This window comes from Phlebotomus papatasi, chromosome 2 (genome assembly GCF_024763615.1).
Source record: "Phlebotomus papatasi isolate M1 chromosome 2, Ppap_2.1, whole genome shotgun sequence".
Lineage (NCBI taxonomy): Eukaryota > Metazoa > Arthropoda > Insecta > Diptera > Psychodidae > Phlebotomus > Phlebotomus papatasi.
Genome location: NC_077223.1, coordinates 81,010,051 through 81,037,501, shown reverse-complemented (window position 1 = coordinate 81,037,501; position 27,451 = coordinate 81,010,051). Strand labels below are relative to the sequence as shown.

The window sequence follows — 27,451 nt, the reverse complement described above, 5'->3', positions numbered from 1 at the left end:
CTGTAGTTTGAACTAATATTTAATTTATAATTCACAAAATAAACTTATACACTTTTCTCCTCACGTCTCTTTGCAAAAATCAAGTCTTACGTAACTCTCTGACTAGTTCCCCCTCATTCCCCTACTTTCTTTCCAGCTGATCTTATTCACCACTTTTTCCTCCTTCTCTCTCCCTCCATGCATATTCAAAATCCAACCGTTTTTTGTCTCTTATCTTTAAGAGGTCTTATAGAATGGAAATTCTATACAGCATCAAAATCATTGTAAATTCAATAAAAAACGCTCAATTATAAAGAATCGTGATAAAACAAGAGGAACTACAGAGAATTTGAGCAAATTTGCTTCATAATCAAACGTGAAAATTGTCAACAAAATTTTGGACCCGAATGAAAAAGAACCGATTGAGCGAGAGGCTACTGTAATAAAAATGTACCACACCTCAGACTCTTTTAGGTTAGCCACAACATAACCTCACTTTTTAATAAATGCCACGGAAATTTCTTAATAAATCTCACAGAAAAACTTTGAGAAACAGCAGAAAATTGAAGAATCGTGCAAAAAGTAAGTGCATTGATTAAATTTTATTACACAAAAATTTTACATAAAATATTCTTTTAAATATATTTTTAATTATTTAAATTTAATGAATAATTTGTGAATGAAGATGGGGGTCTTTATTCATTTGGAAAATATATTTTTGGTCATATGCCAAAATAAAAAAAAAATGTGTTGGAAACTTGGCTGGTAACAGAACAATAAAAAAAAGACAATGTAAAATCACATGAAAATCTTTCAATGATAAATGAAAAAAGAAAAAGGAAGAAATCAAGAAGAAAATAGGGAAAAAAATAAAATCTCAATGTTTTAATGAAAAGCTGCAAGTTCCTGCATAAAATGTGTATGTTTTTTTCTTTATTTTTTTTTATTGAAATGACGATGGTGATGAAAGCAGCTCATTTTCTTTTAATTAAAACTCATTATTTTCTCTGTCTTGAGGAGGAAAATACGTTTAAAAAATATTTTCCACACGCTATACAAAGTTAGAAAATATTTTTTTTTTCATTATATTAGTTTTACAATCACTTGATATTATGACTAATTTTTTCTCTTAATTTTTGACTTAAATTTTAATTTATTTTTCATCTTTTTTTTTCCTTTTTTTTTAATTATGTGATCCGATTCAACCGCTTTTATGAAAAAATTCCTTTTTTTTTTTACTAAAAACGCATTGAAAAAAATAAACCCAGGAATAATCCTTAATATTATCTTTTTTTTTAATATTTATAAGTCACATACACAACTTATACCTTTGACTTTTATTCTTGTATCCTTTCCATACAGTTTATATTAAAGTCATAGTTTTTTTTTCATTTATTTTCCATATTATTTCTTTTATCCATTATAATTGTAATTATACTTTTATGTCCATAGTTTATATAGATTATTTATCCCCATATTCTTTCATCATTTTCATTGAGATTTTTTTTTCTAAATATATTTTTCTTCTTTGAAAGAAACACTGAGCTGAAAATTTGTGTGGAAATATTTGTTTTTTTAAAAAAAAGTTCTAGTGTCTCATTTTGTAGTTTTTCTTTACTTTTCTCTTTCTTAAATCATTCATAAATTTATTTATTTTAAAGGGGATATAAAGATGAAAACATTACACTCACAGTCAAGATGTTCTTTACTCGTAGACGCCCTCTTACGTCCCTCGAAGACCTTTCCGTCTTACTCTTCCAGTAAAATTCTGGCGGAAAAATCCCCAGTTTAGCAGCAACCACCTCCAGGTTGGCCACTTTGATTTCCACCTCCGGGCAAAGATGGACTTGTTGGGGAATGTTGCTGTCCAATTTTAATCCCATTCGCCTTAAAAAAACACAAAATGCAATGTTTGCTGAGTTTGCTCCAAGTTTCCTTTTATTTCCAATAGAGTTGATAACTTTGTAGATATAGATAAAAAGGAAATGCATAATGTCCTAGACCGTAGACATACATACGACTTAAGCCCAGAGACGGCTTAAAGTAATTATGTTATGTACCCTTTTGAGACTAGGGGACTTTTCTCAAAGAAATCTCTTGGAGCTCTTTACGAAAGATCGGAAAAGGTTGAGAAAAATTCTCGGGGAAATCCTTGGAAAAAACCCTAAAAAATCCCCACATTTTTCTTTCCTTTTTGATTTTTTCTTTTATTATTTCTTCGTAGGGGAAAGTGCCCATGCTTCATACCATTGGAAGCTTTGCAATGAATAAATTTTCTATGTTTCACCACAATATATATATGTAACTCATCGCAACCATATTTTAAAAACTATGTTAAAGTGGCCATATTTTAAAATATATTGCAGAGTCCAGTTTATTGAGAGACATAGGAAATAATTAATCATTACGAAGCTTCCAATGATATCAAGCATGGGCACTTTCCCCTATTTCTTTTTCTCTTTAGGGCTCTTCAATTTTTTCCCTTTTCCTTTTTGTTACTCAGTTGATGTGTCAAATGTATGGCGCTCCCTCACACGACTACTTTAATTTATTCCTTATTAATTTATAAAATATTTGATGTTCTACATGAACTTTGTAAACAAAAAACCATCTCGTCCGAAGTATAAGCTTAACTATCACAGAATTTCCCCCAGGATTTCTCCTAAACTCTCCACGAAATTTTTATGTACAGTAGACTCTCCCAAATTCGGGCATTTGGGACGAATTAGAGAGAAATTCGGGCATCAAATTGTTTGAAATGCAACGATTTTTTTGTTTACCTGCACACTCATATTAAGTTTACATGCTGATATTAACTGTAAATTTCATGAAAGCCCCTTAATAATGCAAAATACCATCACAAGTGAGATAAAGCATGGCAAATTTGAGCATATTTGCTTCATTCGATAAAATCATAATCGAACTCGAAAAATGTCAACAAACTTTTTTCAAATTTAACTGCTGCCCAAATTAAAAAGTAGCCCGATATTAAAGGAGCCAAATTAGTGAGAGTCTACTGTATCTCCGGAAGGAATTTTCCCCTTCCAAGGGGAATTTTCCCTTCGATTTCCCTGAGAAATCCTTGGGAATGGTCTGGACAATTCTGAAACTTCCTCGGAAAATTTGGAGGGGTCCTCCAGAAATGCCCAGGGAATTTTTCCAATTACTAGGAAGAAATTTCTCTTTAAAATCCCCAAGAAATTTCCCCTTGAATTAAACAGGAATTCACTGGGAGCCAGGCAAATTTTCCGAGGAAATTTTTAAGGGAAACTTTCCAAGGGAATTTCAAAAGGATCTCTTTGGAAAATGTCGACATTTCAGCGGAGTAATTTCTTTAAAGATTTTTTTTACCCTAAATTCCCATCGTTGAAATCTTCGGAGATTTAGGGAGAAAACCCCTGACGTAAATATCGAAATTTCGGTCGGACATCCTAGAGAACGATAATGGACATTCCCCATAGAAATTCCTCTAGGAATTACATTGGAAATCCCTAGGAAGTTACCATGTTTTCCAAGAAAAGAAAATTCCAATGGAAACCCCTAATGATTTACTTGGGAAATGTCCACTCTTTAGTGGATAATTTCTCGATCAATTCCATTCAAAGTCCTTTGATGGGTAATCTTGGAAACTTATGGAAGAAAATTCCTTTGGCACTTGGTGAAATTTCTATAAGGAATCCCCTGATGAAATTTCCTTAGGGAGGATTTGTTTATAGGGGGAGGGGGGGGGGGGTGTTTAGAAAAAAAATTTGAACATGGAAAAAATGGGCCATCGTTACGTGATCCAGTACCTGTTTTTGAAAGATCTTAAGACACCCAATATTTGAGTCGACCTGGATTCTACTTGGTAAGTTTGCTCCTTCGATTTCCACTGTAAAATTTTGCGTAGAAGAGTGTAAGCGTTGTCGAAAGAGCTTGAATGATGGTCAACGCACTGGTTGACCTAAAGAGGCGTCCTCACCGGAAAATGTGACGAAAATCCAAAAAAATTATATTGAATGATCGTCGATTGAAAGTGCGTGAGCTTTCTGACTTGTTAGACCTTTCAAAAAGTACCGTACATCGCATATTGACAGAAAATTTGAACATGAAAGAGTTTTGTGCAAGATTTGATCCAATTAGCGAAGAGGCGATCCACTTAGTGAATGCTATCTTATTTCAGTATTATCATTATTTTATAAATTTTCTTTAATATTTTTGATATATATATTTTTTTTATATTATGTTTCTGAATGAAACAGTGAATAATTCTATGGATTTAGAAGAAGTAAAAAAGAATTTCATCGGTCCAAAAACAAGCGTTTAAGTAACACTCTTCGGAAAATGATCCAGTTACCCCACCTTACTATAATTGTACTAAATTTTAGTATCTCAATGAATGATATTATTCGAAACCTTTTATTTGTGTAGCTAATAACTTGGTTAATGATGAAATTCTGAGAGTTAGAATCGAAGCTACACTAATATTCTATATTTTTTCGAACCACGGTATCTTCGAAACCGCAGTTTCGAAAGCGGAACAACTTTCAAATTCATCTCAAATTTTATCTATAATTATTTTTTCATGTAAAAATCTCAACTCTGTCCCTTTGCAAAATTTTCACTAACCTCGTTGTTGATGTCAAAGACGCCTTCCTGGATTTTCTCATAAATCTCCTTCGCTGTGTTGATGAAAGCCTCTTCGACATTTGCAGCCGTACGAGCAGAAGTTTCCATAAACACCAGTCCATGCTCCCTGGCGAAAGCCTCACCCTCCTCCTTCTTAACTTCGCGACGCGAATCCAAATCGCTGCCGGATACAAAAAAGAAGCTCCATTGTATGGATGCGTCGCAAAAAAATAAATAAATTTTATAGAGCCCTCACCTCTTGTTTCCAATCAACATTATAACCATATTAGAATTGGAGTGTTGCCGAGCATCCTCGAGCCAGGTCGTTAAGTGGCTGAAAGTCTCCCTGCGGGTGATGTCATAGACCAGAAGGGCCCCAGCTGCTCCGCGGTAGTACGAACGAGTAATTGATCTGGAAATTGCCATGTTAATTAAATCGCGCATTCCACTCTAAATTTCCCTAATAAGACCTTAATTACAGTCATCCAAAATTTAATTGCTTCTTAACTTTGGAAGGAAATACTCTTTCTAATAAACTCAGTTGAAGATTGTTCTGTAAATCTTTTATCTCATTTCTGAAATTGTTGGACTTTAAAACTGATAAATTTTAATGTATGTCATACACCAATCAATAGATTATTGTTGACCTAATCAAATACAAATGAGCCCAAATACAAGAAAAATGAACAACAAAGAAAACATAAATTACTCTTTTCTTACTTTGAGCATTAAATAAACTTTAATTTAAAATGTACGAAATACTTCCTAAAGACAAAGAAATCAAAAAAACAGTAGGGGAAAGTGACCATGCTTGATACGATCCAAGCTTGATAATAACAAATTTTTTCCTATGTTAATCAATTATTGTGACTCGTGGCAATATATTTCAGTAGCTGGTCCTGAGCCACATATTTCCTAAAAAAAATAGGATCCTAGCTCTTTTTTCCTAGGTTCAGGAAGCAAAAATCAAAAATAGGTCCAAAACTGTAATTTCGATACATGATATTTCATAAGTTTTTTCTTAATTAATGTCACTGTTCAGGAAATCTACTATCATAAGCACATAGAGGGTTGATTAGTATTAATATTTATGTAAAAATATTTTTACTTTGTGGACACTGTTTTGTGGGTGATGTCAAATTCATAAATTCGACCTCTGTCCATCCTGTATTTTAAGAAAAGTCCCTGAATGATAATTTATATGTGGCAACTCTACCATTAGATGTGATTCTTTCATAATCACATCTATTGTAATCCTTCAATTTTATCGACAACTAGAAATTACTAAGTAAAACACTTAAAGCCGATTAACAAAAGTAATCTGATTCTATTAGGCATCAGTTGAGTAATTATGAAAGCAAATTCGCATAATTTTTGCATAAAAACAATTCTTTTGTGTGTACAAACCGCATATGCACTGAAAGAATCACACCGTTCATAAACTCTTACAGCTTACAACTGATTTTTGAGTATTGTCTACATAACCTCACTTTTATGTTATTGTTTTTCGCGTCAAAGAAAAAAGATTGTCCGTAAAAAGGTTGTAAAAAATAGTGATACAAAGTAAGGTAAGTTTATTGTAATTAGTTTAGAAATAAAAAAAAACATTCTATTTCATTTATTTATGCAGAAATGGAGAAAAACAAACAAAAGGCAGAAAACGCAGCACTACCGATGAGGCAATCATGCTGACACCTCTTCAGGAAATTCTCCAAGGCAGGCTGAGAATTAAGGACGCTTCAGCCTTTGGAATACCGCTTCCTTGTTAATCTCTTCCACAGATTCTTTTGCAAAAATCGTTCCGCAAGATGCGATAATTCGCAAACCAATCCCGAAATGATGCAGGAGGCAAGTACTGAAGATGCGATAGTTGAAGAGGTTAGTCGACAAGATGAAGTAGTGGTCTAAGAGAGCAATGAAGAAGACGAGGTGTCACAGAGGAGACAAGGGCGAAGATTATAGAGATGATGATGAAGCTCTTGACTTATCGGTTGCTCTACAAATTTATCATATAAAATGACAGACCCAAACAGTCCTTAAACTGTTACCGAGCCCCCCAAGTTCCTCAAAACAGTGCAGAAGTTTGGAATCACGACACTATTCACAGGACCACAGAATTCCACAGGAAGGAGGAGATGGAGATGAAATAACCGCATGGAGGAAAATAAGTGCATTAAGGAGAATTTTGTTAATAATTCAATAAACTAAAAATGTACTAAATATAATGCATTTTTTGGATAAACTGTGTTGTTCGGCGATCTTGCGGAGGGTCAACAGTGCATGCAGGAAATTCCAACGAAATCATTATATTCCACGGAGAGCTCAATGGTTTCCGTCAGTAGGGTGATATCCCACTCGCATACCAAATTCACTAATCTTGAGATCCATTGCGAAGATATGCAAAAGCACCAACAAAGCACCAGTTTCGTAGATAGATCACCAGTTCGTAACTGAAGATATCACTTGCACTACCAATCAGAGAGTACTCCTCATCAAAGACTTGAGCTGAGAGATCACTTACTTCTGCTCAGGATGCTCATTAAGTTTACGCATTTCAACACTCTTCTTTACCATCTGACTTTATCCTCGTGAATATTCTCATCCTATATGCCGATGCAATATCCAAAAGGGATCTGTTAATTTCTTTCAATATAGCACGTATTCTATCTAATCTACAATCTCTTTTCTCCAGAAGATCACCTCTATAGAAGAATCACATATCTCCAGGGCAAGTATATTTCGCTCATCTTGGCGCGTTTATATGCCCTCCTGAAGCCCACAATGTTCGGATGTCTTAGCAGACACGATTCCTTCTGGATCTAGACCAATAGACAAGCAATTAAGACGCTTAACTGCCCCTCATAGTCTCACAACATGCTTACTCGGGGTCCTGTTCATCCGATAAACCTTAATCTGTCGGGATGGGGAATTTTCAGTGGTGTGTCTCCAAAGAAGTTTCTCGAGGACAACCGGTTTTGCTGAGAAACGGCGGAACGTGGAACTGATGTGGTCTTCCTATTGCAAGTGTCTCCAGTCACGTATTAACTTAAAAACTTAATAACTCGGGAAAATTTGGAGAAATCAGGAATTTCCACGAAATTATTCACCAAGATGTTTTTGTTTTCCTATGTCAATTGATATAACCTTCAATTCCTGTTGCCAAAATTTTAGGATTGCCAGAGTGACATTTTCATGAACTCAAAGTGGAAAAATGGCTTTCGCTAGTGCCCTAATGTCATAAAAACACGGCTTAGAAAAACTACATAAAAATGATTTTAAAACTAATAACTAGTCGTACAAACAATTTTAGCAGATAGATTAGAGTTCTGTCTAAACATTGATGTGCAATTTTTTGTATCCGGTGAAATTTTTACAGTGAAAATGGGCCTCCGAATTGTCGCATCAATTATTATACAGGAAGGCCCGAGACCCAACTTGTATAAAAATCGTCACTGAATTTTCATTTTCTTCTTGAGGAAAATCTAAGGATTTCCAGGAACTAATGAGGTGGGATTATGAACCTAATAAGTAAGACATTTTTTTGTCATAGTTGAAGAATCGCTTCGGTTTGTGTGTTAATCAGAAAAAAATCACAAACCTTGGACATCATTTTACAGTATCAAGCATGGTCACTTTCCCCTAAATCACGTAAAAATTGTTTTACCTAAATGCCTCTTGTCCAGCTGTGTCCCAAATTTGTAACTTAATCTGTTTGCCATCAATCGTTATCATTCGGGCGCCAAACTCTACCCCAATGGTGAGATCATGAACAGGCTGGAAGCGCTTATCGGTGAACTGGAGGAGAAGGCAAGACTTCCCGACACCTAAAACACACACAGACTCTCTGTTATTCCCGGGCGAGGGAGAAAGTTTATTGATTTCCATCCGAAAAATAACACGCGATAAGGTTTCAATAACTTATAATGCTACTGATTCATTGAACAACCACGTATAAAGTTGCAACAAACGCACAATAATTTTTGTTATGTATTCGTAAATATGTTTTCGAAATTGCCTATTAGAATGACCGAGATGACTATTGATTTTAGATCTCTTATAGTAATTTTGATCAATTCTTTATAAGGTTTAGCTTTTGGGGTTAACGTATTAACAATAGGGTTAAAAGGGGTAGCAAAGCGTCCCAGGCTTTGCGAAATGCTCGAACTCGTGACTTAGATGCTATACAGCAAAAGTAATTTCGCATCATTTACCGCTTACCGGTTCTCAACCGATTTGAACCGATTCATAAATCTCTCAAAAGATCCCCAAAATAGTAGTTTTAAAAGTAATAGGATTGATTTTCAGATAAAAATTTTTTATCGGTTATGAACCGGTTCATTACCGATTCAAAACAGATTAGAACCGGTTTAGTTTTGTCGGAAATTCCAAGACCTTTCCAACGACCCCAAACTTGACCCCATTTGCTTGATAAATGCGCACTCTAGTGTCTTTTTAACCTTTGACCTTGAAAAATCGTTATTAGGAATTATTCAACTGTATTTTCGTATATGAACGAAATATTCGCCTGGATAATCTCTAAAACATATTATTATTACTTTATTATTACTTTATTTAATCACAAGAATAGGGTCATCCCTTTTACAATTGTAATAATAAAAAAAATTAAAAAAAGAGGAACATAAAAAAATAGAGAATGACAAGAATTCAGAATTAAGAGTGTTCAAGAAACAAACAAATTAATTGCTTCTAGGATCCAGCCTGAAGATAGAAATTATGAATAGCAGCCGCAGAAATACGGCAATCACTCGGAAGAGAATTAAACAGAATGACGCCTTTTAGAAAAAGCGACTGATAGAGGCAGTCATCTTGAACATTAGGCACTATCAGTCCTCGAACTCTGGCAGAACTCCCCCTAACCAGAAGACACGACAGGTACCCAGGACATCCAGAAATCAGCAAATGGAACAGAAATAGCACTGCTCTCATTCTCAGATGAAATGGTAAATCGCAGCCAACAAATATGTTCAAAAATGAAAAAATATCAGGACGCGTTTTCGAGCAATCCCAAAAAACATCGTTTTGTAGGGGAAGGGGAGGTGTAGGGATAAATGAAGGGCATGTTAACGATCCTTTGGTCGACTTATGGGGGGGTACACCGAAGGTCCCAAGTCTCTATCTCTAACCGTTTGGCCTCTAAAGCTGGCGACAGCCGGACGGACAGACGGACAAACAGCGTGACGACATTTCTCAGAAATCGTCTGAAACGTGAAGATTTGTTGAGAAAAGTGGTCTCCGGGGGGTAAAAGATGGAAATTTTGGAGGGGTAAAAAGATCGAGGGATTATATACTGTTCTCTCTCCGTAGAGTTCGAGCAGTAAAAACCAGCGGTTGCGTCTACCTCTGTCGTATCTGCATTCCTTTTGTGTCAGTATTTCACGCAAAAAGGGACGTCTGTATTGTAGCTTGCACCAAATGCAGATACGTTAGAGGTAGACGCAACCGAGGAAATATTTAGCCGGGACACAAACCAGTAAGATAATTCTATAATTTTAGAAGAAATATTAATTATTACATTGAGTTCGAAACCTGGGGTGACATGATAACTTCTTTTCGATAGTATCGACTGTCGATTCTAAAAAATTCAAACGATAGCTGCACTTTTCTTAGATAATTTATTTATCAGCAGTCACATTTGTTTAAGGAAATCACAATAAGTGACCCAACAATGCGTAAAAATTCGACATTCGCTTAATCTAGCAGATATAGATTTGTCGATACTAACGATTCGATAGTATCGAAAAGTTATCATTCCACCCCTGGGGTGACATGATAACTTCTTTTCGATAGTATCGAATGTCGATTTTGAAAGTTTTAAACGACATGTGCACTTCCTGTACCTAATATAGATGTTTTTCAACAGTCTCGTTCTTTTAAGAATGTCGCAATGAATCGATTTCTATCGATTCAGTGGTGTCGAAAAGTTATCATTCCACCCCTGACAATTCCTATCGTTTTTTTTCTTATATCATATGAGTTCGAAAATGCAATTCATTGACTTTAGCTGAAATTTACAATCTCAGCTTTTATGGTCCGATGTGAAATCCAATCCCGTCAGATTGGGCCCAAATTTTAGATCTACAATTTACACGTTTTAACACTCATAGATCACGAAAATCATATGTGCCAAAAATCAATTTTCGTGGACATTACGTCCATCCTGTTCGTCGTATAACCATTTCTGGAGAGAGAACAGAAAGAGATACCGACAAGCGGTTTTCGGCAAAGGTTAAAATATCGATAGGTGAACAGAAGTAGGTTGATGTCAGACCCCCCCCCCACCCCCTGCCACCATTTTGAAACACCCCCAAAAAATATAGTTTTTTCAAATAACTCAGCCTGTATGGCATCGATCGATCTCAAACTTTAATGTTATAGCTGGGCCTAAGAGTTTTCGATTAAAGAAAAATTTAAGCCCCCCCTCCGAACCCCCTGACCCGAGCTATAGGGGTCAAAAATTAAATTTTCAAACGGCCATATCTCCGGTTCTAATTATCGGAATTTGAAAAATTTTGGTGTTTTGGAAAACTCTCGTAGAGTATTACAACACTGAGTGAGAGAAATCTGAAAAAGTTAAAATAACATTCCGGAAATGTTAATTTTACCCTGCAGTATTGATCCGAAATCGGTGTAAATATTATGCTTTTTAGGTGTATTAAGAGTTAAAGTTACCCTTTTTCATGTTAATTTTACCCTTAAAAAAGTGTAAAATTTACATTAAAAAATGTTGATTTATTTTTACACCTAAAAAGTGTTAAAGTTACGTGGAAAAAAAGTTAATCGCACCCTCTTTTTTTCTCAGTGAACAAAGTACAATTTACAGTAGACTCTCTCTCAATCGGGCATATGGGGCAAAATGTCATCCAAATTATCGATAGATTTGTGCGTCAAAATCATTTTAAATTCCACAAAGAGTGCTCAATTATGAACATGTGATAAAATAAGAGAAACTACAGCGAATTTGAGCAAATTTGCATCACAATTAAACGTGAAAATTGTCAACAAAATTTTGCACCCGAATGAAAAAGCCGATTAAGCGAGAAGCTACTGTAATCTTACATTAATTTCGCTATTTTTGAAAAAATTGTTCGAATTTGGGAGGTGAGAAATGTCAAAAATACCCCCCGATCGTTTGAATTTAGAAGACTCTACTGTATTTCGAAAACTAAACTATGCTTTTTCTTTATTATTTAGTATGTTGTAGCTGAGGTCGAGACCTTTCCAACGGTGGGTCGCACTCCTACCTCGATGTACCCTGATCACAGAATTCTATACTAGAACGGAATTAGAATGAGAATCCCATATAAAAAGGTGTTGGATGTCCGTTGGTTGCAAGGTCGCACTACAGTAGAGTCTCGCTATAGGCCATATTTGGTTCCAGATTTGACACTTGGGTCGCACTATAGTCCATGTCATTTTTTATATCAACGACTTTTAATATTGAAATTGCTCGACGGCTTCCACTTTCTCTGGGATTGTGGCCCTTGTCCTCATTCTCTTCATTATGGATCATAATTATCACAACTACTCAATAAAGTTTGCCAAAAATATTAAAATAATTATGACAACATTGCATGTCGCGTACTAAAAAACATAACCTAACTTAAAATCAGTGTTTTGAAATCAACGGTCGATAAATTGTGGACTATAGCGATGGCCTATAGCGGGGTTCTACTGTAATTCTGGGCAAACCTTACTAAAGAGATCCTTGATATCCCAAGTGATATACTTATTTCAATGTTTTCAGGTTTTTATGCTTGATGTTTATGCTTTTCAATGAGTAAATCTTGAAAAAATACTCTTATAAATCAATACAAAATTCAGAGATAAAAAATATCTTTGCTAAGTAAAAAGTAAACAATTAAGATTAGTACCGCGTCTTTTTTTATTCGAGACGAAGAATTTGGAAAATGTTATGCAACTAGAATTAAGTTTTAATCAAAAGCTAAAAAAGAATAAATTCAAATTCGTTACAAAATAAGATTTTCGATGGAAGGGTCAATTGCAATATCTGTGAACCCTTGACAGAGATTTGTTATATGGATTCTTGTGGAATTGATTTGAAACATATGGAAAGAGATAATCCGGGGAGGTATTTGACAAAGCTGATGGCTTTCAATCACAAGAAGCTTCTAGGAACCTTATTATGCGAGAAAATCCCCAGAAAGGTACAATGCAATGCCCTTCCGGAAGGATATTTCCTACGTGGGCAGTATCACTTTCCACCCTCTTTGTTGTCCCTCATTCCGTGGCTGAGCATTCGACCAGGGAATTGAGGGTGAATCATCAATTGTGTTGAGTATCAGAGAAGGTCGCCCAGACTGAGAAAAACAACAAAGACGACAGAGAGACGTGGAAATTGTGATTTCGAGAAAATATTGCGTGACACGCATTTTTCAACACTTTCCAATTAGTACCCTTTGTGTGGGTGGCACCTGGCAGTGCCCCAGGTGCCCAGAAATGCCTCCGGAAGCACTAGCATAGCCCTAGGATGCATCACAGACACACCCGGAAGAGTTTTATGCTGGTTTTCATTGCGCAAAATGCATCTAAGCCAGTGTTTTTGGTTCTTTTGTGAAGACAACTCTGGGCAGAGATTATCGATTTTTTTTTGTACTCACCCGTATCACCGATGATGATGTACTTAAATAAATACGCATATGACATACTGTCTCACACAACAATCGACTCTCTGCACAAAATACACTAAATTCAGCACTCAAATATCACCCTGAAACGCAATAATTTGCTTTTTTGCACAGAAAAATAAATTCACAACTTTTTTTCTCTTTCTACTTTGACTGTCAAAACAGCTGTCAGCTGCCAGCGCTCACTGCGATGGGAAGAAGAAACAGTGGAAATCGATGAAAATTTTATATGGATTTTTGTTGGAAAATTTTAATAATTTTGTATTCTTTGGAGGCTTTTCTAAAACATATTTAGTAGAATATTGTCAATATTGTAGAAAATAATATTTAAGAAATACCGCACATTTTTATCAATTTCAAATTTGTCTGTCGCGATAATCGATGACAGTCAAATGAGCTTTTCGATGGCAGCTTTGTTGCCATCACAGATTTTTGGGAGAAGAGGCTTCCAAAACCAAATGTTTTTTCTACCTTTTCTACGATATTTGCAACAGTTTTACATTTCTTCTTATTTTACAATAATACAACAAAACTTGATTTTGTATTCTTTTTGCAATTTCATGGCAAATTGTTTACATTTTGAGGTTATGTTTATGTCAGCAAAATAAAAAAACAACATAGGAAATCCCATGGACTTTTCCACTGCGCACTGAAGCTTTCAAAATGGCCGCTGGAGAAGCATCAAAATAGGCATTGTGTTGTCATTTTATTTGCATTTTTAACCAATTTCTCGGCCAAATAGTGCTCTTTTGGTGACTAAAGTGGTTAGACGAAGTGCTAAAGATTGCTGTGGAATTGGTGTAGAAGACAATGACGCAGTATTTACCGCCAAATTTACTGGCTCTGTTCGCCCCACGCGAACCCATTCCCTATCTGCCCCCTCCGGACAAATTGCCACATGAAAAGAAGTCCAGGGGCTACATTGGCGTTGGGCAGTTCCTCCAGTACTTCGAGGTGAGTTCCTGAAGGTCTTCGTGTCATTTTTCAAGTGATGAACTTTTGTTTTTGTGGCATTGCAGGATCCCAAGGATACGCCGCCTCCGACTCGGGTTGAGACTCGCGAGGAGAGAATGGAAAGGCGACGCCGGGAGAAGGCTGAGCAAGTGGCATACAAGTTGGAACGTGAGATTGCCATCTGGGATCCCCATCAAGTGAAACATGCCACGGAAGATCCCTTCCGGACGCTGTTTGTCTCAAGAATTGTAAGTAATATTGAGCTTTTGACAGTTCCATGCCTGAATTAGTGTTTCACGGATTAAAAGCAAAAAAAAGGAAATTATTATAATTATAACTTCAAATTTAGAAATTAGATTGAATAATTTGAATTTCCTGCAATAGATTGAATTTATTAATAAAGTAATTTAGTGATCCAAGAATTCATTTCTCCGTTTCTGTAAATAGATATTTAATTAATTTTAAATACATTTTAATGACGGATTACGTTTTACTGCTCGAACCGCTCGTACTTGATGGCAGGATATTAAACTATTTTTTTTTTCAATTTGTTGCCGTGCTATGGAGCAAGCCGTATCAGATATCGACTTCTGAAACTTGGTGACCCCCCTACGCACCCCATAAAAAACATTTTCTCTAGACGTTTTTCTCAGGTCAGGGGTGCAGACCCCTGTTTATTTTTTGGTTAAATTTAAGGTTTTTGGAAAGGTGTTCAAATTTAGAACAAGACTGGCCCGACTGCATCGGACTCAACCGATAGTGAGTCGGTAAAATACATGTAAATTTCTTAGTAAATTTTGATTTACTTTTTTGATCAATGACGTCACGCTGTTTTTCCGTCTGTCTACCCGGTCGTTACCACTTCTAAGTCCCAAACGGTCTGAGATAGAGACTTGAGATTTTCAAGAAACCCCCCATAAGTCGATCCTGGAACCCTGACCCTCATTTTCCCCAATCATTCCCTTACCCCATAAAAAAAACATGTTTTTTTTTGGGATTGCTTCGAATGGTATAATGTTTACGGTCATTGAAAAGGTCTTGGAATTCCCGACAAGATTCATAACCGATAAATAATGTTTATCCGAAATTCAATTGTATTCTCCAAGGCTCTTGAGATATTTTGAGTAATCGCTTAGGATTAGTTGTGAACCGGTCATTAACCCATTCCTTACCAAGGTATTATACATCATACGCAAATTGAGTGATTTTAGATGATTTATTCCACGGCAATTGATGTTCGAATTTCTGTCGGGAATGGATTTTTAGTTACTTTAGTCGTCCTTCAATAACTTGGAAAAAATAGCCCGACAGAGATGGGAATACATTTTGTTGTTCTTTTCTAACTTCACGGAAAGTCATGCAAAAATTTTGCTCAAAATGGCGGACGGAAAATTCGACATCCCGTCGAATTTGTTAAAATTGGCCTTTATCCTCTTTCCTGGTTTGAATTTTAGTTGCCAATGTGTTTTCTTGGATAGTTACTCTATCTAAATCAATAGAGTTTGTAATGAATTAAATGTACAGAATTTAAATTCAGTGTCCGTTAAAGCGCGTGTTTGAGCGCGGCTCCCCGCGCCCCCATAATAGATAAAAAAAAATCTTTTAAAAAATTCCCCTATTAATCTGTAGAAAATTAATCTCAAAATATGAACATTTAATCTCAAGTATTTCTAGTACATTGACTGAATGGGTTAATCGATTATGAACCGATAAGTCATTTTTGTCCGAAAATTAATAAACCAATAAACGGTAACTGATTCAAAAGTACTTTTGAGGTATAGCATCCAAGTCACGAGTTCGAGCACTTCATAAAGCCTCAGATGCTTTGCCACTCTTATTTTCTTAATTACTTTTCGATATAGAGAAAAGTTAAGAGGAGTAAAAGATATCGACACATCCTTATCCACTCCTATTGCTAGTTATAAGGGGTTATTGCACCCCTCAGAGTTACCATCCCAACTGAACAGTGATTGATACTGTTGGCTTAGAAGAGTCTTCGTCAGGACGGGCTTTCTCCCTCCAACTCCTCTAGGCTCAACAGTTTTACTACAAATTGAGATTTAGGTTTCTAATTATAACGATTTCCAAAAAGAAGGAATCTTTCCACCCGACCGTAGATTATCATTGGCTGACATCATTAGTCTTTAATCAAGATAGATTTGTCTCTCAATGATTTTTTTTCCATAAAATTTTGTTAATCCAACTTTCCAAAATTTTCACTTTTATGTCCTTTTTTAAGCTTTTTCCTTCATTTCCATCGCGGCCAATACATTATTAACTTAATAAGTATTAATTATGTTCCGAATCAGTCACCATTTATTTCTCAAAATTTGAAAAATAGAACTATAGATAGGGATCTACAAAAAATATATATAAAATCATTTTTAATGGAGTGGTGACTTTAAAAATATATCTAGCCCTACATTTCAAAGAGGCTTCTCCTTCCCTTATCGCTATTGCCTATTTCTACGGTCCTTTCAGCTTTCAAACCGAACGAATCTATAATAAATCTCGGAAATAATCCTCAAATCTTAAATAACCCACCTTTTTGCTATCAAATCTAATCTTAATTGAATAGCTTAAATTAATCTCAGAGCAAGAGGACATAAACTTCACTATCACGCCATTAAAGCAAACTGAAGTTTTTTCCAGAAGGGCTTACAATAATAGAACGTTTGAATTTAAACATTGTTAGTTGGCAAATTAAGTTCCTAACTCAATGACTTAATTTTAAAGAGTCGTAGAACATCCAACTACTAAAAAACATATTAAAATGAGACAGACGACAGCTCTTTGTGGCGAATAGCAAACTAGTATCCCATGACTTAGTCTTAGCGCTAAGTACTTCATTAAGGCCAGTGCAAAAGTTATTAATTAAGTAATTTGTATTAAGGACATGATGAGTATTTCACTAAGTATTTAATTAAGGACTTTCGACTAAGCACTTCTTAAGTAGTTGCCCTAATGCCTATAAAACAAATTTTCAATTTTCAATGGCCATAACTGCGGTTCAAATTGTCAGAATTTAAAAAGTGAGAGCTTTTTGGAAAGCTCTCATGAAATGCCACTTCCCCTTCTAACATCGCACGTTCATAAAACCATTTTTTAAATTTTCTAAATTAAATAACTCAAAAATTGCTTTGTGCATCGGGCTGAAATATCCATAACCCCTGACCCGAGCTATAAGGGGTCAAAGTTCGAATATTGACCGTCCTCTACCTCCGGTTCTAATTAACATATCGACCTAAATTTTGGGTTTTTGGTTTCGTCTCGATGAGCACTTTCAGATGGAAGTTCAAAAAGTCACCACATATGGCGCTGAAATAGCGCCAAAATTCATCAAAATTCAAACTCATTTTTCTCAAAAACGGCATTGTGCAAGTTAATCAAATTTTAGAATGTTGTAGTCTAGTCTATAACGTTTCCAAAAAGGGCGTAAGTGCACTGTGGTTTCAATAGAACCGGAGATATTAGGGGTCAAAGTTCACGAAATTCAAAAAATCATATCTCCGGTTGTATTTGACCGATTTTGAAGAGTGAGGGCTTAAATGAAAGACATCACAAAATGCTAGAACTATCTAGAACATTTGAAATTCGTGGGACCAACACCAGAGGCGCTACAGTCGAAAAACCAATTTCAATATCACATAACCTCAATTATCTCGACACGTGCTTAACCGATTTTGATGATTACTTCGATATAATTGTAGAGGACATTTGTGTCTACATTTCGTCTATACGTCATTTTTCGATCTTGCCTATTAAGTGTGAAAAAATTGACTTTTCCCATAATAACACTTTGAAATAGGGGCCTCTCGACATTTAATTTTTCCATATGTTTTTGCATAGAGGCACTGAAGACTATTGGCACGTTTTTTCCTAAAGAGAATTAACTTATCAGCCTGATATATTTCGAAATTTTGTATTAAAAGCTATCTAAAAATACATATTTCATAATGTTCGTCGAAATAGTATAAGAATTACGAGCAAATTTGTTTAAGGTCCGGTGCAATATCTGCAAAATTATTACAAGGAAAACTGAAAAATAGCTTCACTTTTTGTTAGGCTTGATGGGCCCCTGCTTTGAAACCACTCAGATGCCAATTTGATTGCTTATACTCGACCAAAACACTTAAAATAGGGTTTTAAATGGAAAGTCTCACAAAATACAACAATTCTTTGATATAGTTTAAGTTCATCAAATGAACACTTGGGGCGCTCTGGTCGAAAAACGAGTTCAGAAACAAACAACCTCGATTATCTCGGCTTCTGAGTAATCGATGAGATCAAGTTCTACGGCAAAATTATAGAGAACATTATGGTCTACGTTTCACCTATATATCACTTTTTGTCAGTCCATGCAAAACCTTGATATTTTGGTTTAAATGAAAAAAAAATGTATAATTTCACGAATTTGATTCAAAATAACTAAATGGCGTTCCCCAACTTCAGCTCTAAATCGAATTTGCGTACATTTCGAGTTAGCTCACATTAAGAATCTCACCTACATAAGCCGTTTAGGATTATCTGTCCTTTTTATGAATTCTCATAAATTTTTCCATACGAGAATTTTAAGATTTTAGTTTTGAATTTTCGTTTACAAATAAGGATCTACTTTCTTTTCAGAACTACGATACATCAGAATCAAAATTGCGGCGGGAATTTGAGGTATATGGCCCAATAAAGAAGATCATCCTGATTCACAATATGGAGGATGGAAGGCCCAGAGGTTACGCTTTTATTGAATACGAACATGAACGGGATATGCACTGTGAGTACAAAGTGTTACCGTTTATCCCTTTTTCTGCAATTTACCCATCGCGAGCGGATAAAGAGATCATTTTGACGAAGAGATTTGAAGAAAGTCTTTTGGATCCTTTTTCCACAAAAAAAAAACTTTCTTTCAAAGAGAAATCGCTTCAAGTCACTTAATTTTTTTTGTTATGAAGATATCCTTTCACCTTTTTTTGATTTTTATTTTAAATCTGCTCGAAAAACTCTCAAATTAAAATAATTTTGTTTTTGTGAATGAAGATTCTAGTAAAATTTCCTAATTTTTTTTGTCAATTGATAAAAGAAACATAATATTTTTTTTAATATATAGAATTTTTGTGGTGTTAATAACTCTCACTAATTCGCGTTTTGTTCTTTATTTTTTAATACAGTCTCGGATTGAATGAAACTCTGTGCCTCCTCAACAAAAAAAAAATACTGTTCGTTGTGAGTGCAAAAGAAAAAGATACAAAAAAATCAAAGTCTCGCACACGAACAGAAAAAGTAAATGAAAAAAAAATCCGTAAATTGAAAAAAAGTTGAGAAAAAGAGCTAAAAGACGTAAAAATTAGGTTTGTATGTGGTTGGTAAGAAAAGCCATAACATACAACTGATAAATTATTTTTTATACATAATAATTCAGATTCTAGATAAGTTTTCTGAGAAGTGATTGACCCTTGAAAGTTTAAAAAAAAATTGTTCAAACAATTTTTGGAACCAAAAAGTGATGGAAAAAGTTTGTTTTTTCAATTTTCAAAAACTATGATTTAGATTTAAAAAAATAGTAAATGCAATTTTTGAAGAATTTCAGGGGTCAATTGAGAGGTTCGCTTGAAGGAGAAGGTAAAAACAATCCAGGGAATCTTCTTTAGAGTTTGATTTGTTGTTTAAAAAAAAAGAGAAAGGGAAAATCCAAAATCAGAAAAATATCAGAGCAATATTTTTTTACAGAGATTATTGTGGAAGGTATTTTCTTCATTTTTATTTATTTTTTTCTTCACTACATAATTTTCTACAGCATTTTTTTATATTTTAACTGTTATTTCATTTTAATCTTTTAGTTTATTTTCTAATATCTTTAGGGCATAATTCTGTTTTTTTTTTATTCTTCATAGAAATATGGTATTTATTTTCTTGGTATTTTTATGAAAAAGTAATAATTTTGCGCGCGTACGTAAGTATTTGCGCACCAGGTAAAAAAAAGCCAAAACCAAATCCACTCGATCCACTTGGGAGCAATCTCTCCAAAAAAAAACCAAAAAAAAGTCAATAGAAAATGTTCCAAATTCTCGATTCACACACAAAACATCCAAAATCGGTTAAAAAATGACAAAAACCTCTCCCGTAAGTAATACCGGGGTAGGTATTATTATTATTTATTTGTTGATACTGAGAAAAAAAATGTGCAAATATTTTTTGGAAAGTTATTATTTTTCAAAAAATGAGTGAGGAATTTAATAAAATAAAAAAAAATGTCCCCTGAATTCACTCAATTTTTCAAAAAATATTTACAGATTCTTCTGTATATTTCAAATTAATCTCAACATTTTTTTGATATTTCAAGATATTTCATTTTTTTGCAGAAAATACTCAGACTCAAAATTTTTAAAACCTAATACTTTCAAAATATAATCCTATTTATTTAAATTCAACAATAAATATTTCAAAAACTTTCCATTTAAAAGAATATTAAAAGAGTCTGTTTCAGGAACAATTTCCCAAAAAAATTCAATTTTTTAGTTTTTTTTAATTTTTTCCCTTTAATCCAAAGGAAAGAAACTTTCAATTTACATCATCAATTTAAAAAAAAAAACCCTCATTCAATTTTGTTTTTGCAAAAGATAATTTCACAAGTTTTCACTCCATTTTCGGGGTATTTTTTTTCAAAATATCAAGGCATTTAAAAGATGCAAAATAAGTCATCATATTGGCAAATGATAAGAGACAAAAAAAAGAAAAGATTTTGAAGTTTAGGTATTCATAAAAACTAACTTTAAAATGTGTTTCAGCCGCTTATAAACACGCTGATGGTAAGAAAATTGATGGGAAGCGCGTGTTGGTGGATGTTGAGAGGGCCAGGACAGTCAAAGGATGGCTACCTCGTCGGTTAGGTAAGTTTCTCTGTTTATTTTTTTAAGTATTTATTTTTATATTTTGCCACTTTTAAACCAAAGATTGAGCTCTCAATTGTGGCGGAATCTTTTCAAAGGGGTGGCTAGATTAAAATGACCTTTTCACTCCACGGATGGGATGATGCATTATGTTATAAGGTTACTGTCCACTAAACCGGGGTCAACAACTTATTTATCATTTTTTTAAAAATATATTTTGAAATATTTAAATATATTGAAAATATATAAAAATTTAATATCTCTAAAATATTTATTTAGTATGATAAAATTAAGCTTCAAAAACCACTTGTGAATCTAAATTACAATCTGTGAGTACTCTGAAAAAAATGTTTTGTCAAATTAACAAGACAAGTTTGTAAAAAAGATGTTCTTTCATTCAGAATATGGAAAAGTTTTATCAAATCGGCGGCCAACTGGATCTTGTTAAAAGTTTTTTAAAAGGGTGTTTTTCCATATAGGGGAAATGCTTCTAATTTTGTCCAGTTTCTTATTTTGGACACTTTGAGGATAACATTGGACACTAAAAATAAATTGATTAAAATGATGTATTTTTATTCCAATATTTGATGAATAATGAATTCTATCTAAATATTTGTTCTTTTTGGAATATTTTAACACTAAATACGTTAAAATTTGAATATGATTTGAGTTGAAATTGCTTTGTTGAAAATTCAGTGTGAGCAATTGCTTACGAGAAATATGACAGAACTTCGTGGCTTACTTCAGTCTTATTTAGTTTTGGTGAAGTACTAACAAAGTTTGTTCGCTGTTTTTGAGTGATATTATTGAATATTCATTGAATATTGTGTTGATTCACGTTACTGATGATTTGTACATTTGACCTGAAGTGAGATTTGCCTTGTGAATTATATTTTTCGTGTGAAAAATGGGAAATTTTTTTAAGACATTCACCAGTGAGGTGATGATTCTTATTTTGGACAGGTGTTTTTCTCACGAAATTTCGTGAAGTTTTAGCTTTTGTGATGACTAGGTTGGACAAATGCCTGGAGAAATAAAGGAGCATCATCTCTACGAAAGAGATGCAGTGAGAAATGCCTTGAAAGGCTCCCGGAAAGGGCAGGGAATGAGCGAATCCGCACGTACTTGGAGTACCGAAGTCAACTCACTTTAATGAATGATATGGAAAGTTTCTGGGCTTCTTGTGACATTCCACGTTTCCCTTACATGAACAGGAAGAGGACTTGGTAAGATTGGTTCATAAAATGAAGAACAATGGGCATCCTGTTGAGGCGGATTATCTGTCCAAATTTACAGACAAGTTGTAAAAATTAATAACCAAGTTGTCCAAAATAAGAGTCAAATTCACCTCTACATATCAATTCATTTTTAAACGTATTAAAACTAATTTTAGTAAAAATGAGATGATAAATAGCTTGCCAAGTTTCTAAACAATCCTTCTGAAAAGAGAGTAACAAGAAAAGTCAATTAGTATTGAAAATATGGCACTTCAAACTTAGGATATCGATGCTTATATGCAGACTGTCCAAAATTATAAGCACTTCCCCTAAAATGCAAGAAAAAGTTTTGTCAAATTGATAAATAACATTCTTTTGACAAAATTTCAACAAAATCCATTAACAAGACATTTTTTTTCACAGTACCAATTGTGAATCTAAGGCTCAGATCCATTTAAAAATAAGTGGAAAAAATTATCTTTCTGAGGTACCCCAATTCAACGCCGCCCTTTCCCTCTAAGCTTTACTAAATTTATTATTTCTAGATTAAAAAAAAACGATTTTGAGAATACGAAAGTGCTGTTTTTTTTTCAAAATACGTAATTCATATTTTTATGTAAAAACATTAAAATATTTTTTTTATACAATAACGGTTTTTCAAGGTCAAAGGTTAAAAAGAGCTCTAGAGACCGCATTTGGGCTGGTTGGAAAGGCCTTGGAATTTCAGACAAAAATGAACCGGTAATGAACCGTTTCATAACCGATAACTAATTTTTATTCGAAATTTAATTTTATTGGTCCAAAGTTATTTTGAGCAATGTTTTGAGTGATTTATAAATCCGTACAAATCGGTTGCGAACCGATAATGAATTAGTTATGAACCGATAAGTTTTCGGTTTTAGATGTCTATGAACGTAATATTAGTATGGACTAGCTTATTAACATATTCGAAGAAAACAGAAATCTCAGCAGTTGTCTTCAAATAAAACCTAAAAATATAGTTTTCGTGTTGTTAGACAATATAGAGTTATGTGGGATCGCCGAACGCTGGAAATCGATATCTGTTACCGTTTAGCCTGTCGAGAAGATCAAAAAAGAGATGGCAAAACGTCCCAGCTTTGCGGAATGCTCGAACTCACGAGATAGAGCTCATCGTGAATTAGCTTTTTGCATAATCTTTTGGAATAACTGATCTACTAGAGATCAAATTGATTCATAAATCACAAAAGCATTTGAAAATCAAAAAATCGGTACTTAATCGACTCATTACCGATGAAGACCGATGCAGCCAGGTTCTAATTTGCAATACTTTTCTAAAAAATCCAAATTTAACCAAAAAGAAAAATGAGCCTTCCAAAGTATTTGACCTTTGACCTTCAATAATTCAAAATGGCGAATTTTCCGGTCATATGTATGTTTGGGCGAAATATTCGCCTGGACCAGCTCTAAAACATATCCAAAAATTATTGAAAAAGCTTGGGCCAATTTTTTGCAAAATTGGAAAAACCTCATTTTTTACCTATTTTTGGGAGATAGGGAACGTTCGAAAGGGGAGGAGGGAAAAGTAAAGAGGTTGGGTACGAGATAATGTCGTTTGAGGAGGGGTCATCGAAGATCGGAAGTCGATATCTCTTACCGTTTAAGCTCCAGAACAGTGAGAAGTTGAAAAAAAAAGTCGATTATAAGGGTATTTTACTGTATTAGGGGTATTAGGAGTACACTCAATCCCGGCATTATGCATCTGACGGAATTATGCACATACAATTATGCAAGTTTGCGTACCATTTGGGAATCAATTTATAAAATCATTTTTGAAATACGCTTGAATGTATACTAATTAGTGACGCGGGAAATTTGAAAACACTGTGTTTCTTTTTCAGAATAAAACTTTAATTTCTTTTATTAGGGTATTTTTTTTTTAAATATTCTAACCATTTATTGAAGAACTCTGGCCAAAAAGTACTGTTTGTTAATGCATTTCTATTAAACAATTGAATCTTTTTGTTTGAAATACTTTTACTCCGCGCGAAATTCGTTCTACGGCCGATTTATTCAAAAGAAAGCCTCTGCGGGTATGTAAATTTTCTCGATGCGTATAGTCAAGTGTGCTAATCCGGGCGCTTCGCTATTTGGATCGTTTATGACTAATCAACTTAAAATAATATTTTTATTTTTATTTTTATTTCCGTAATATAGTCACTACAGTAACATAATATAACTATTCAAGTTTGAAAAAAAAAAACAAAAATAATATTTTTATCCATTAAATAAGTGAGTGTAATCGACTCATTTCAATCTTGTGCCAGCTGGGTTCTTCACTAAAAATTTTCTAGCAGTGATATTTTCGCTAATGACAGCTGGTTGATTGAAAACATTTATTGTTTTTTTTTCCTTGTGAAAAAGGTATTTTAAATCCAAATGTTTAATTAAAAGTGAATTAGCGATAAGGCGACCCAGTTAGAGCATGCTCACTTATTTCAGTATTATCATTATTTTATAAATTTTCTTTAATATTTTTGATAATTTTTTTATATTACTTTTCTGAATGAAACAGGGAATAATTCTATGGATTTAGAAGAAGTAAAATAGAATTTCATCAGTCCAAAAACAAGCGTTTAAATAGCACTCTTCAGAAAACGATCCAGTTACTCCACCTTACTATATGAAAAAGTAGAATTTAGGCTGGAAATTTTAATATTCGAAGAAGAAACCCCTTTCAGAACACATCACACCGGAAACCGACCACAATCCGTACCAAAAATATTCCCTCGGCATTATTTTCAGTTTTTCTAACTTTTAATAATATTTACTAATAGTATTAAGCTTATATGAAATGATTATTATAAGATTAGATCAATTTAAGTATGTAGGGCTAATTTTGCATTTTTGTCCAAAAAGCTCATTTTTGACTGATCCTCAAATTATAAATTTTTTAGCCCATGTATTTTCTCAAATTTTGTTTAAAACTGTTCTTAGGTTTATATATCGCTCCTTGGAAATTACAAGGGGCCAACTCAACATGAGCCATTTTTCAGGAGACAGCATGAAAGATTCAACTTTGTATAAATAATTATCTCAATTAAGTATGTTAATAAAAATAATTTAATTCTTTTCTATTTGTATGAGCATTATTATAAACATCAAAACATACATATTTTTACCTTTCAAAATATGTTTTTTTATGAGTTAGCTATTTGTCATTCTAAAAATGATGCGCAAATTTTCATGAAATTAGAAAGACACGGGATCAACTTGCTTGAGTTAGTCCCTTGTTTCACAAAAATTTGAACGATAAATCTATTTTGTGCCCCTTGACTTCGAACAAAACCGCGTAAGCAATCATAAAGAGTAAAATTTTGAAAAACTTTTCTAATAACGAAATTTATTGACTCATATCATCTGAAATTTTATTAAATTCTCTATCTGAGTGCATTAAAACCTCAAAATCGCAAAAAAGTGAGTTGGCCTCTTGTAATTTCCAAGGAGCGATATGAAAGTATTTCAGTCAATAGAACTGGATATTACAGCGTTTTCCCGGTTCAAATTTTTAACCTTACGAAGGGTGTATTTAATGTTTTGAACGGTACTGTACAATTATGCAAGTTTGTCTACTTTTGGGCGTCAATTTATGAAATTATTTTTGAAATACGCCTGAATCGCCAGAATGTATACTATTTTGTGAAGACATTGTGCTTATTTCACATGTATAAAACTTTAATTTCTTTTGTTTTTTTGTTTTATTTATAAATTTATTTAGAAAATGCTAGAATTTTAAAAATTCTAACAATTTTGCCTGCGGGTAATACAAATTTTCTCGATGCATAAAGCCATTTCGCGCGTTTTTTTCGATCCCGAAAATGTGCATAATCCCGGGACAGAGTGTAGTATCTACAATTTTAAATTTAAGAAAATGAAAGAAAAGAGGGAAACTCGTTTCGTTTATTGAACTATGAGAATATTAATAAAATAAATAAAAAGAATAGAATTTATTTATTCAATGCATTTTCCAGAGCAATTTTCTGTAAGGTTTTTTATAACAAATTTTCAGGTGGTGGACTAGGTGGAACTCGCCGTGGAGGACCCGATGTGAACATTAAGCACTCCGGAAGGGAGGACAACGAACGCGAGCGCGAGCGCTATCGCTTGGAGCGTGAGAAGGAAGAGCGTGATCGCCGTGATCGAGACAGTAAGATCTTTGTGGATTTTTTAAAAGGCGATTTTTTCTCAAGAAAGGATACTTTTTTCTTGTGTTTGCAGGATTTGACAGGCGACGCAGTCGATCACGCGAAAGGATACCGCGTGAGAGGGAGCGTTCGCGTCACAGGAGTCGATCACGCGAGCGTAGGAAGCGTCGCAGCAGAGACAGGAGTGACTACGAGGATATGGAACGGGATAGGATGCGCGATCGTGATCGTCGTGATCGTGACAAAAAGCGCAAGAGGTCGAGATCACGCGATCGCGATAGGTCGGATAGAAAGAGGGATAAGCGTGACAAGGAACGCGATCGGGAGCGCAAAGAGCGGAAGCCTGAATTCCGCGAAGGAGAAATTAAGATCAAGGAAGAGCCTCTCGATGGTTAGTATTTTGGCAATTTGGGGATGTTTTTTTTTGTGTGCATTTTTAGAGGGGATTTGAGGGATTTCATGACGCGGAAATTCCTTCTACCTTCTGATGCTAGAGGAAGTTTGATGTTTTCTTGAGATTCCGGGAATGATTTTTCATTCTTGCAATTGAGGGATCATTGAGAGATTTCAGGGCCCTTTAATTTCTTTCTGGAAAAGTCATTTTTCAGAGGTTTTCTGAATTTCTGGGTAGTATAAATCTCTCACAGATTGATTTTTGTTATTTTTTCTATTGAATGGAGGGTATAAGGATGTTTGTTTTTTGCAGATTATCCTGACTATTCAGCGCAGTATGCTAACTACCAGAATGACGTGAAGTACGAAGAGGATGAGGAAAAATATAGGATTCCAGAGAATGGACAAAATTACGGACAGAGTGACTGAATGTGAGTAATAATAGCGGAAAATATTTGTGGAGTGAAAAAAAATATGCAAAGAACATTAAAAAAATTGTAAAATGTATGATGAATGTATGAAAAATAAAATTCATATTTCGCGCCAGAAAATGGTAGTATTTTTCC

The 27,451-nt window shown here is 34.2% G+C and overlaps 2 protein-coding genes across 2 annotated transcripts; one reads left to right on the top strand and one right to left on the bottom strand.

Annotated features, from left to right (window-relative positions):
- Window positions 1-927: 927 nt before the first annotated feature.
- On the bottom strand, window positions 928-13,435 carry LOC129804627 (ras-related protein Rab-2A). Its single transcript, XM_055852120.1, has 5 exons — window positions 13,227-13,435; window positions 8,252-8,411; window positions 4,844-4,999; window positions 4,588-4,768; window positions 928-1,866 (listed from the first exon to the last, which is right to left on the bottom strand). The coding sequence occupies exons 1-5, from the start codon at window positions 13,270-13,272 to the stop codon at window positions 1,768-1,770; spliced, it is 642 nt and encodes a 213-aa protein (XP_055708095.1). The 5' UTR covers window positions 13,273-13,435; the 3' UTR covers window positions 928-1,767.
- A 212-nt stretch (window positions 13,436-13,647) lies between these two features.
- LOC129804616 (U1 small nuclear ribonucleoprotein 70 kDa) lies at window positions 13,648-27,436 on the top strand. The gene is made up of 7 exons (XM_055852105.1): window positions 13,648-14,207; window positions 14,273-14,455; window positions 18,834-18,978; window positions 20,990-21,091; window positions 26,357-26,494; window positions 26,566-26,883; window positions 27,199-27,436. The coding sequence occupies exons 1-7, from the start codon at window positions 14,064-14,066 to the stop codon at window positions 27,312-27,314; spliced, it is 1,146 nt and encodes a 381-aa protein (XP_055708080.1). The 5' UTR covers window positions 13,648-14,063; the 3' UTR covers window positions 27,315-27,436.
- The last annotated feature ends 15 nt before the right edge of the window (window positions 27,437-27,451 follow it).